This window comes from Diceros bicornis, chromosome 11, assembly GCF_020826845.1.
Source record: "Diceros bicornis minor isolate mBicDic1 chromosome 11, mDicBic1.mat.cur, whole genome shotgun sequence".
NCBI classification, from domain to species: Eukaryota; Metazoa; Chordata; class Mammalia; order Perissodactyla; family Rhinocerotidae; genus Diceros; species Diceros bicornis.
The window spans coordinates 41,474,410-41,487,487 of NC_080750.1; the positions used below are offsets into that span (position 1 = coordinate 41,474,410).

The 13,078-nt window shown below is 39.1% G+C and overlaps 1 protein-coding gene and 1 non-coding gene across 8 annotated transcripts in view; one reads left to right on the plus strand and one right to left on the minus strand.

Moving 5' to 3' along the window:
• Positions 1 to 13,078, plus strand: part of TRIM2 (tripartite motif containing 2) — a 95,468-nt gene that overhangs the window by 32,540 nt on the left and 49,850 nt on the right. For 2 of the 7 annotated variants that reach the window (XM_058550221.1, XM_058550218.1), the window contains exons 2-3: positions 8,125 to 8,309; positions 12,361 to 12,598. In XM_058550221.1, coding sequence (XP_058406204.1) covers positions 8,176 to 8,309; positions 12,361 to 12,598 — 372 coding nt within the window. In that variant the 5' untranslated portion in view covers positions 8,125 to 8,175. Of the gene's footprint in view, positions 1 to 926; positions 1,903 to 6,423; positions 7,249 to 8,124; positions 8,310 to 12,360; positions 12,783 to 13,078 lie in introns of those variants that run through there. The other 5 variants (XM_058550220.1, XM_058550222.1, XM_058550224.1 and 2 more) reach the window with 5 other exon arrangements.
• On the minus strand, positions 5,396 to 5,499 carry LOC131411633 (U6 spliceosomal RNA). The gene has a single exon (XR_009221616.1). It is a non-coding gene; the product is annotated as a U6 spliceosomal RNA (small nuclear RNA).

Consider the following 13,078-nt stretch of genomic DNA (forward strand, 5'->3'; position numbering starts at 1 on the left):
ACCAAAAGGTAAAGTGATAGTTGTCTTAAGAAAAGATGGTTTCAATGTCATAGTTTTAAAGAACAGATCTAGAGTCAGAAGGAGGCATTTTAAAAATTGTTGGTTTGTTTCTCTGGCTTAGATCATATTAGGACAGTTTTATTCCTCATGAATAAATTATTAGAGGTTTTTTTTTTTTGTTAATTAGAATATGTAAGGAGAGCCATTTGTTTGCCCAGATTCTTAAACTGATTTCTTAAATATTAGGATTCTGGTGTGAACCTATTTTCGGGTGCCTTTCATTATTTCTCAGCAGGTGCTTTGGTAGCACTGTTCCTACCCCAGTGTCATGTTAAATAATGCACGCCCCTCCCAAGCAAACACACAATGAGAAGTTTCATGTGTGCTGTGCTATGAGAAAGCAGCTTTCTGCTGCAGAGATCTGAGTAGTGGCCTTTCTCAAACCTCTAAGTATTTCTTTCCCATTTTCTCCTAGAAAGACACAAGCAATTTGTACTGAAAGGTTAGGACCCGGCTGAATGTAAAAATGTTCTCTGATAGAATGTGCTGTTTCGAGAAATAAGAATGTAGCATATATAACCCACATATTTTAAAAATGGAGAATAAAATCTATACACATTTTTCACCATAGTTAATATTATAATCCTGAGATGACTTAATTTTTTAAATTTATATGATAACAAAAGCTTAGGTGATTTTGTTGCTTGTGAAATAAAGTAAAAATACTCATTCTTTGTCTTACTAAGAAATGAAAATGTCCTTCATTTGGATATCTTTAGAGATTAATTTCTCCAAATGTATGAGTTTCTTTTATCTATCTTTATTAAGTAGAAAAAAATTCTAAATATATAGCAATTTTTAAAAATTTAAGCTTAATTTTTAAGACTCCCTTGTGCTTTTTTTTTCATTGTCTCTCCCATAAAACTAAGACTTTAACCAAACATGTGTATGTATTAGTGAAATGTACAGAAGAGAAATACTTTCAAACATTAAAAAACTTGCTACCAAATCATTTGCTATCATAATTTTTTTTTCTTTCAAAACCGTGGCTGAATTACTTCTAATTCTGGCAAAATTATAATTTCCATTCACCTGTAGTTGCTTTTAAAAAAAAATATCTGTGATGCATCTGTGCCCCTTGATTACTTATATAAGGATTTTAGTGTAAGAGTAGAATTTGTGGTCTGTAGTGGAGTTGGCTATTAGGGTTCTCTGAATATTATTATTGTGTAGGTTGTCTGAATTTAACAGATCAGGTTTCCTCCTAGAATTTGGAGGCTTAAATTAGACCAGCTACTGAGGGGAAAATGAGCCCAGTATAGTTATTCAAATAGCATCATTGAAGGCAACATTTATTACTGCTTTTTGAGTGCTAGTCTTCCTACCTTCTTCTACTTTACCCTCCTCTGCCTTCATATTCCCAATCGTTTCCATTCCTCCATTAAGTACTTTTTTTTTTTATTCTTCTTGAAAACATGTTACTTTAAGTAAACATTTATTCTCATCCACAGCGGAATTAAATAATATGCTTCCTATCCACCAGTGACTGAAAGGGGTTTGCTGTTACATAGGCCCGCGTCTTTTGAAGTTCTGATGTAGAATAAATTCTCTTCCACCTTCTTGCTAATGTCGCCCAACTCCCAGAGCTTAGGGCCCTGGCTGCCCTCTGCCTTTTTTGTGGTCCCAGAATATTCAGCCTCTTTGTGTAGTCCCCAAGGAAAGCAAGGGAGGAGACTTGGCAGGATGATGGATGTGGGGAGAGGAGACCCCACTCATCTTGACTGTCCCAGGGTGCTGTAAGATGAATGTCAATTAGCCTGACCACTTAACACCCCATCACACAGACCCAGCCTTCAGGAACTTAGAAAAACCAAAGCAAATCTTAAGAATTGACTGCAAAAGGTGAGGACTTTTAGGAAGAGGGCAATGGCAGTTATTTATACTAAGGAAAGAGGTCGGGGAAATAGGCCTAAATATCATAAAGACAAGTTGGGGGTTTGGCTTAAAAATCAACTTTCATATGGTAAAACCCAGCAATCTATGGAAGCTGTCATACATCTGACCCTGGAAATAAGGATAACCCTTGGAAAGCTTGGGCACATCCTTGCCTGAAGACAGAAGTTAAAGTGGACAGTCTCATGTATGCCCCGCACCTCTGCCCCGCCACCGCACACTCACACACACGCACTCTCACACAAACTCAACCATAAACTGTCAGGAAAGATATTGCATCTGGCCTTCTAATTTACAAAATGGCCCATTTGGGGTAGCAGCTTGATTTAACTGAAAATAGGTCAACCTGTTTTAATTTCACTGAAGATTGTCCTCTTTACTTTCTTTCAGTTGAGTCCTCAGTAACAATGCAAATTCAGTTGCAGATGAATGATAATATGCTCATAAATTTTAAAAATTAAAAATACCTTGTTTCTTTAATCATGTTTTAACCTGTGCGTTGAGCTCCAGGAACCACCTGTCCTGGCAGGTAAAAGGTAGCATATTGTGAGTTATAGATAATCCTAATGGTTCAAGATTTCTTTTCTATAAATGGACCAGAAGATTTTTAACTTCTTGGGAAGCTGATTTTAGCATGTCCACACCATTGTCATTGGCCCAAGAACAATAAAAAATGTAACCATATTAATAAGTAAATTCAGTAAATGGAAACAAAGAGAAGTAGTAACCCAGGAATGCCATAAACTTAGAAATGGAATCTATGCTTTTAGGATGTGTAATCAAATATGCTACCTCTTACCCACAAATCACATGTTAAAATTTGATTTTCCAAAGGAATCTTGACGTGATTCCCACCCATGTTTTCTAGTCCAGCCAGACAAGTTTTCACCAGCTCTCTCCCCTTCTCAAGAAGAGTGCTTCCAGTCTGGCTTTTCCCTTCCATCCTCACTTCCTTCTCTTCCTCACTCTGGTGTCAGCAATTAAGAGTTTGGATAGTTTTCTGACCTAAATGTTATAACTTGGGGTGGGAAATATGGCCTTAACTTTAGAATTGTGGACGCAGGCATTTTTCTCTCATTTCATCTCCTCCTATCAAGTTCTTCATTCCCATTTGGTCATAATTTCCACCCAGTTTTAGGAGATTTGAGACAGTGAGCCTGGAAAAATATCAGAGATGACGTGAGGAAAGAAATGCTGGGACAGGATTTTTCTGTGCCCAAGGATTTTATTTGACTGTTGCATTGTTTTTACCCACGACAAGCTGTGTCTAATTGGCAAGCTCCCACTAATAAGGAATTTATGTGTTAACCTTCTTAGACTTTTTACTTCCGTGCATGTGTGTCCTCAGTAGTTCTCAGTTTCTTTTCCTGCATTTGTGAGTGTGTTAAAATATGTCACTAAATATCTCCCCTCTGGATGATGGCTTATGTTGCTAAGCATTAGACTGTCACATGGGGAGGCAAGTAATGGCTGATGTCAAGTGAAAACATTCACAAGGCTGATAATGACCATGCTCTTCATCATGTAATTCAGCAAATACAGCTCTTTTCTGCTACTGGGCCTGAGTCCATTCCCATGTTACACTGCATTTGTTCAGTTTATTTAAAAAAAATAATAATGAATGTCTGCTACGTACCAGTCACAGTTCTAGGTGCTGGGACTACTGCAGTGAGCCATCAGACAAAAATCTCTGCCCTCATGAATCTTACATGCTAGCGGGGTGGGAAAGGAGACAATATGCAACAAAAATACAGTCCTTCCTCCTTATCTGGGGGGGATTGGTTCCAGGATCCCCAAGGATACTAAAATCCACAGGTGCTCAAGTCTCTTATATAAAATTGCATTGTATTTGCTATAAGCAAATATGCATATCCTCCTGTACACTTTAAATCATCTCTAGATTACTTATAATACGTAATACAATGTAAATGCTATGTAAGTAGTTGTTATACTCCATTGTTTGGGGAATAATGACAACAAAAAAGGTCTGTACATGTTCAGAACATACAGACGGCAGCCATCGTAGGCCTTTCCATCCGAGGTTGGTTGAATTTGCGGATGTGGAACCTCGGATATGGAGGTTATATTATTACATACTATATTGGAAAGTGACCAGTGCTATGGAGAAAAATAGAGCAAGGACAGAGGGTAACAAGTGCTAGAGAACTGGGGGCAAGTTTCAGTTTTAAACAAAATGGTCAGATTGAGAAGGTGATGTTGAGCAGAGAGCTCGATAGAGGGAGAAGGGGAGAGAACCCCTCTCTGTAAGCAGTATTGCTGTTGGTTTTCCACCCACAAGAAACTTCAGCTAGTCTCCCCACATAAGAGCTCTCATAGCGGGTTAATGTCAATATTACACTCATGTTGGCTGTTTACGTAGTTTTAAAATGGCTCTTCCTGCCTTGGTTTCTCTATCATTTCCTTTCTATTGGCCTTTCGTCAATGTGTCTGGTGCTAGTTCCTACATGCAAAAGCTTTTGGGCTCCTTCAGAGACAAAGTTCCCCCAGGCATGTTTTCACTTGCGTCTCTCCAGAAATTAGTTTTGCTGATCACCAGAAGAATAATTCTATATTCTGATCTCCTTTATTATCTATCGTGCACTTATTTCTGCCGGTTGTTTGAGTGAGAAGGATTTTTGACACTTCAGAAACCAAGATGGGGAAAGGAGACCAGCCGAGACTCTAGATAAGTATTTTATTGCTGTTCTAATGAAAGAGACCAGACACTGTGGTAGTGCCCAAACACTTTGATTAAAGGCTGTCATATATTCTGTGTATATTCCTCAAGGCATATTCAGACTGGTGGAAGGTTTCCCACAGTGCTTATTAGCACATTCTGTACATCCATTTTTCTAAGCACATTATCCCTTTAGGAGTAGTTAAATTGTCTTTCTGTTGTGGATATCCAGTTATATTCCGGGAATGATCGTTATCCTGGCAAAGTCTCAATTTGGGGATCTTTTGGGGTTGAAAACCTTTTGTGTTGATTCTGGGAGTCCTGAAAATCCAGATGGCTTCAACAGGTCGCTTGTGACAAATCTGTAATATTGTCATGATTTTAAATTAGTGTTAATGAGTAAATTTAATTTACCATTTAAATTAACAATACTAACAAAGACTTACTTTCACCCACTACATAAAATTATGTCGTAAAATTAGAATGAAAATTGCAATGAAATGTTTTTATTTCAGCTTTGGAGAATAAAAATGTTGGCTCAGGAAATTTCATTTAGTCAACATATGTCATTTGATTAAAACAAATGCTTTTTCCTTGCCCCAAATCCAAAATTCTTAAGGTTAAAAAAAGCAAAATCCAATATGATGTTTTCTCTCTGCTTTTTTCAATACTCAGCATGACCGATTATTTCAAAGGATAATCTGAAAAATTTCAAAAGCTATTAAAAAAAATTATTTTAACTGAAAAGTTCAGTATAGTTTATTTTTACATAAGGAGCACTTCACGAATTTGCATGTCATCCTTGCTCAGGAGCCATGCCCATCTTCTGTACCATTTCAGTTTTACTGCTGCTAAAGTGAGCACTCTATCAATTTTATGTCACACACCCACACACACACACACCAGTAAAGTATTAAACTTGTGCAGGATTAGGTATCATTGACTTATCAGATAAGACAGAAAACTTGAAATCTGAGTTTTCTGACTCACTGATTTTACTGGTTGACCTTGGGCAAGTCGTTTAAATCCTCGGCTTTGGTTTCCTTAAGATAAAGACAGACAAAGCCATTCCTTCCCTGTTCTGATGTCATAGGGATGTGGTTAAAAAAAAGTGGAGGATATACCAACATTTTGAGCTCCTGAGAGATGAGCTACATTTAATCCAATCAATGAATATCATTCTCTACTCTAGTTCTTGAGGGAGACACTCTGACAGTCTAGCAGACAATGCTGGCTAATTAGATAAGTCACACCCACGCTGTTGAACTAAAGCAGTGAGTTCTGTTTGAACGTCACACCCTTGTACAGCAGGTGCTTCCACGAGGTTCTGTTTATTAATCATGCTCTTTAATGAACTTATCTAGAAGGCATAGAATTGGAAAATGGGTGTGTCATGTATGTAACTGTACTCAAATATGTGTAAATAGCATTTTCTTAATAAAAGTTGACATACTTTTAAAAAATTTGGTGATTTGGTGGGGAGAAAGAACTATCATTTATATTTGGAAAAGAGTGTTTCCTTTAGAAAGTGTAGAATTGTTAATTCTGTAAATATGGTGTATTTCCCAGCTTCACACACAGGTCCCAGTCCAAGTTAAAATGTTATGTATAAACCAAGTTTCCATAGTACAGCCTTCCTGAAACACAAGGTCAAGGGAGGTGTGGGGGTTTAAGGAGTGAAAAGGCCATGGGTTTTTGCATTCTGGATAACTTCTTGTGTGTGTGTGTGTGTGTGTGTGTATGTGTGTGTGTGTGTGTGAGAGGAAGATTAGCCCTGAGCTAACATCCATTGCCAATCCTCTTTTTGCTGAGGAAGATTGGCCCTGGGCCATCTTCCTCTACTGTATATGGGACACCGCCACAGCATGGCTTGACAAACAGTGCGTCAGTCCGAGCCCGGGATCCGAACCTGCGAAGCCTGTGTCCCCGAAGCAGAACGCACAAACTTAACCAGCACGCCACCCGGCCAGCCCCCTGGCTAACTTCTTAACTGAGCTCCGGTTTTTAAAAATCTATAGAATGAGAATACCACCTAGGGTCATATTGAAGATTAACTAGTTTTTTTTACAAAGAGTTTATCTACTGGGAATTGGAGGGCTGTGGACACCTTTGCAAATATTTAGAAAATTAGGAAGTGAATTTTAGCTCAGCCTTGGTTTACCCCTTTGGTATGGAAGCCAGAAATTCTTTAAAGTGGTAAATGAGCTGTGCTGTATGTTATAACTTTTCCCTCCTTTATTCTGTCATAGGCCCTCCACTTTCTTCTGTGTTGCCTCCCCCTTCTAATTCTCCTTTTCTGGCATGATCCTTCACATTTTGAAACCTCCCCTGAATTAATTCACTTCACGTCCAATGCCCACGTATGAATACCAACAGACATTTCTTAAAATAATAGGGACTCCCTCTAGCCTTTGTCCCTGCTCCATGGAAAATACACTTTAGTATGAAATCTATGAATCTTTAGTTCTGAGGAAAACACTGTGGACCACATACAAAGTTCCTAATTAAAAAATATTAACAGTATGTAGCAGAGGAAAAACCTTTCCCCTACACATTTAAGTTCTGTAACTGAAGCCTGTGAATTAAACCGACAAAAGACAGATTATCAGGAGAAAAAGGTGTGAAAACTTTATTGATATTTTATTTTTCCAGATAAAATATATATCATATTTTATTGAACTTTATTGATATCATATTTTTAATTTTACATGCATGGGGATTTCACAGATAAGAAGTGAAAACACGAAGAGGCAGTTAGACCTGGGAGCTTACATACTATTTTAACAAAGGATGACAAATTGTGGAGAAGTGACTGGACAAAGGAAAAAGGAGTTTGGACTCCAAGGGGCAGTAAACTGTGGGAAAAGGACCAGGAAATGCATGAGAGATAAGGGTTGTTTAGTAAGGTTTATGCAGACCCACCCCCCCCCGCAAACGGGAAATTTATGCCCTGCTTTTAGGCAGATGGAAGAGGGCAGAGAGCTCCTCCCCTGTCTGCTGTGTCTCAGTTGCCTTCTGCACAAAATAATCCTTATGTCAAAGTGACATATTTTGATCCCCCTTAAGTAAAATAGTTGGGAAAACATAGTCTATCTGAATAAGACTATTTAATATAGACTATAATAAGACTATATTTTAATAATACTGTAAATATATATTCAGATATAGTCATGGCTGAAGGCGTGAACAGGCGTACCTATATAAGTATTTATCCCGTCAGCTGCCGCTGCTTTGAAACCCAGCAAGCATACCTCTTTGTACAACACACCTTCTTCTAATTTGTTTTGTTGGCATGGCAAACATGTGATTATTTTATTGATTTACAAAACAAACAGGCAGCTCACAGCGATGAGGGTTGGTTATGGTCATTTTGAGGTCACTGACATGGAATTCTACCGTATTAATAACACAATGCCGATAGTGAATGAGCCAATGATTGATTTGCACTTACAGATTATTATATATTTTTCCATCTTGGTTTTTCTGTCTGACAGCAGCAGCGTGCAGCGTCAAAGACAGTCGGCCTCCCATGTCAGTGGTCTAGGATGGCCAGTGAAGCCACCAACATCCCAAGTCCTGTGGTGCGCCAGATCGACAAGCAGTTTCTGATTTGCAGTATATGCCTGGAACGGTACAAGAATCCCAAGGTTCTCCCCTGTCTGCACACTTTCTGCGAGAGGTAAGCCTCCTCTGTGCTCGGAGAGGGAGTTTCACAGACTGACCTCCTATAACCTACCACAGGGTTCTTTCCAGAGTTCTACAGTTACCTATGGGAGACAATAAATCTTTTGTGCTTCTGATAGACATCTAGAAACATAATCATGAGTTGCCAATACCTTACTTTGTTTCAAATAATTATAAGTGGGAGCAAGCAATCCAGTAGCTACTGATTCATTTCCACAGGAGATGGAGCATTAAATATTTTAAAATTTAAAAATTTTTAAAATTTTCCTTTGGTCTTAGTGAAACAATTGTTGCCAGCCACAGTCCCCTCACAGAGGATCTTTGATTAGGGCCAATTAAAAATATATCATTTCCTCCCATGTAAAAAAAAATCAGGTAAAATACCTGTGTGTATGAGGAGTTAGTTAAAAGGAGAGCGCTTCCTTCCAAAGATACTTCAGAAGACACATACGACTGGCACATTTGAACATTGTGATGTTTCAGATGAAGAAAAAATACTGTATCTATATATAAAATAATTATAAATTACCTTAATATGTAATTTGCTATATATATGAAAATATACTTTCTTATTTATCTTTCTTGAGTAGTTTTTTATGTTGAGTTAATCGGTTATCAGAATACACATTTACTCCCTTGTTTAACTTACCGTGTAAGCAGCAATTAAGCATAAAAAGGTTGTTAATAATTAGTTTATCTGTGGCCTAATTTAAGTATTTTCCTAGTAAGGTTATATGTTTTCCTTAAAACAAATATGGTAATTATGTTTTACAGCATTCTATTGAATGTATTTTCTATTATTATTTAATACACATAATTAAAATGCTTTGCTTCCTGTCATAGAAGAGAAAATTGGTATTTCCAATGGCTTCAAATCAATGCTAATTACATTTACCATCCAATTTAACATACATTTGTTGTCTGATTGAACTTGCTTTGAGTTGATTTACTTTGGAAGGTCTCAACTGCAACAGAATAACCACATCCTTGGTGTTGATGCATGGAGGGCGAAGGTGGATTTGTTCCTGGTAGTTGTGGTTTTTTGTTTTGCTTTCTTTGTTTTCGGTTGTTGTAGGGTTTGTGTGTGTGTGTGTGTGTGTGTGTGTGTGTAGAGTTTCTGTTTGTTTTAATGGTGGTATATAGGGCACCAATACTTTTTACTTTATTCATTTTATACTTTGGCTTAAGTACTTTGTAATTCATATTCCAAAATGGCTACATGGAGAGTGATTTTTCCTCCTCACTCACTGGGCATACCAGCTAACGTCCACGTGTCCCTGGGCTCCCATGTAAGATCATTATTTGATTTGCAGCAGTCGACATAGCCTGGCACTCTATGTACAACGCCGAGAACCACTCGGTCTGAGCTCCGCAGAGCTGCCCCACTCCCCAGTGTTCAGTGCCCGGTCAATCCGTGTTTGGTTCTCTTTTCCTTGCTCTGACAAATGAGAAGCATCACTTCTGGGCTGCCCTGGGTCCTCCCCCCGCCCTCTCTGTTAGGTCTAGCCCATCCCACTTCCATTCTCCTTCCAACAGCTAGTGGTGGAGATTTTCAAGATCCTACACAGCAAGTCTGTACGGAATGCTATGTGTTAACATTGTTTTAGCATCGTGTGCATTGAATTTCCTTTTGAAGGTGCTGGTGACTTTCTTTAAAATGGGGAAATTTTGTTTATGTAGAGACAAAACTTCATGGTTTTCTCACTGTCAAGAAAGTGAGCCCTGGGATCCCTTACCCTCAGCTTCTGCTGGGCATGCACACCAGCTGCTCAGTGAACATCTTCTCATGGTCACTCTCGTACTGTCACATCTTCCAAAATGCCATCAATGGGGTTTGGAAGGAGAGTCAAACCAGACACAGTCCCTGGGCTCAGGCAGCTTGCAGCCTAGTGGAGGAGCCAGTCATTAACTACCTAATCACTCAGATTAGTGTGAAATTAAACCAGTGACAAGTGCTACATATCAGAAATACACAGGCAACCACATAATAGGGGCATTTGCTCTAATCAAGGAAGGCTTCCCTGTAGAAGTGATGATTAAGCAGAAATACCAAGGATGAGTAAAAATTAATTAAAGACACTTTGGAAGAATTTAAATAAGTCCAGTGTAGCTGGTGTGCAGCAAATGAGGGGAAGGGACAGAAAATGTGTAGGTGCCAGATCATAAATAGGTGCGTTACCCATATTACCATACGTGGATTCTTGTCTTTGTTGTAAGAGCCACGGAAGCCATAGAAAGGTTTTCATCTTAGATGTGAGAGGAAGGAGATTTAAATGGTTAGTTTTGAGTTTTAAGAAGGTCATTCTGGTTGCAATATGGAGAAAGGTTAGATGGGTACAAGAGTGGGTGACAGTATACCAGGTAAAGCTAATGCAGAAATCTAAGAAAGGGTGGTGTAATGCAGAAGAAGAGAACTGGAGAGACTGGAAAGATATTCAGGAATTTCCAGGCTTTGGTGATGGGTTGGATGCAGAAAATGAAGGACAGCAAGGGAATTATTGTTTTAAGAATGACTCCTAGTTTCTTGTTTGCTTAGATGAAAGAATGGAGGTACTGTTCAGGACACAGTTTGGGAGAAGATCGTGGGTTTAGTTTTGGACATGTGAGTCTTAGGACCTGTGAGACATCTAAGAGGAGATGTGAAGAAAGCAGTCACTGCACAGATATGGGGCTCAGAGGAGATATCTGTGGGAAGAAATACAAATGTGAAGGTGTTATGTTTATAGTCACGCACATGAATAGAATATCCCAAGGAGAGATGAGGGCTTACGATGCAGCCTTGATTAACTCCAAACTGTGTTGTCTCGGTAGGAAAGACAGAGCAGACAGAAGGAGAGCCAGGTGAGTGTGGTGTCATGAGCCCAGGGAAGATAAAGTTTCAAAAAAGGTGGGGGAGCAGGCATAGGTAAAATTTGATGAAGGCTTCTGAGAAGTCTAGTAAGATGGAATTGAAAAATGTCTATTGGGTTTAGATGTCGTTAGTGACATTAGCAAGAGCTGTTTCATTTCTGGTATTGATTCAGCCCTATTTACTTCTGTGACATAGGAAAGGTCATTTAACCTCCTTGACGTCAGTTTCCTCATCTGCAAAGTAAGGGAAATGGGGCAAAATCAGAGGTTTTCAAATTCTGTTTGGCTGAGAAACTGGGAAACATTGTATAGTGTAGTTATTTAGAGGTTAGAGTCTGGTACCAAATTACCTTGGTTTGAATTCCTGCTCTGCCCCTGACCACTTAAGTCCCTTGTGCAAGTAACTTAAGCTTTCTCTGCCTGTGCTTCCCTGTATGTCTAAAGGTGATCACAAGAGTACCTACCTCATAGCGTTATTGGAAGTACTTTGAATTGAGTGAGCGGTATATATGTTAGTCATTATTAGTGATACATTTCACTAATCAAATGAATTACATTGATGCTCGTTGAGGAGAGGCCAGAAAAGATCATGTCAGTGACACTCTGGGTGTCCTATTCCACTTCAAACAAAACTTGACCACTTTGATGTGTTTTTTAACATCTGAGATCTGTTTATGATATTGTATATAAAAAGAGTTTCAATGCTAACAAAAAAGTTTGATATGTTTCTCCCAATCGTAAAAGTCCACAAATTCGTGAACACCATGCTAGATATTCTAGACCAATGCTTCTCAGCCTTTAATGTGTATACAACTTGCCAGGGGATCTGATTCATTAGGCCTGGAGCGGGACCTGAGATTCGGCATTTCTTCCAAGCTCCCCAGTAAGGCTGGTGCTGCTCATTGGTAGACGAAACTTTGTGGGGCAAGACTCTAGAAAACACTACCAAAAGTCAATGACATTATTGCTTTTCTTGAACATAATCATTTGCCTGATCAGTTGACAGGGCTTATGTGAGTACAGGTTACCTCTTGATTTCTGAAATATATTTTCCTAGTAAAGGAGGCTATGAAGGGAGTCTCTGCAAAGTAGCCGATGTAGTCGCTGAGAACATATGTGGTACCTTTGAGAAGTGGTGGCTCTGCTCTGTGAGCCCCACTGTGCTGACAGTCCTCCTGCTTCTGCTTCTGCAACAGGTGCCTGCAGAACTACATTCCCGCCCACAGTTTAACCCTCTCCTGCCCAGTGTGCCGCCAGACCTCCATCCTGCCCGAGAAGGGGGTGGCCGCGCTCCAGAACAACTTCTTCATCACGAACCTGATGGATGTGCTGCAGCGAACTCCAGGCAGCAACGTTGAGGAGTCCTCCATCCTCGAGACGGTCACCGCAGTGGCTGCGGGAAAGCCTCTCTCTTGCCCGAACCACGATGGGAATGTAAGTGGCAGTATGTGTGCTTTGATGTGGGTAGGCTTGGGGCAATCAGAGGTTACACACTGAAACAGAACTCCACCTGCAAAACGAGGAATTAAAAAAAGATTTTTACCAGTCCTCAGACTATGTTGCCTGCTTACTTTCTCTGACGAAATTTATTTAAATAATAAAATCAGTCTTCATTGTGTCTGCTTAGCACAAATTGTTGATTTCCCCAGGAGAGCAAACCTGTGACTATTCTCAAGCAGGGCATACTCTGACCCACATAAACATCTGTGTAATAAATTACGGATAAAGATTTAATAATAGATAAGTTCTGCAAAATTGAGAATGATTATTAAAATGTTAATTAATTACAATTCTTTATTTTTCTTGTGAGGGAAATTTTTCTCATGCTCCATTAGACCCTATTCTTGAATAATAAATAGAATTTGAAGATAGGTGATTCCCTGATAATAGATTATAGATTATGGATTCCAGACA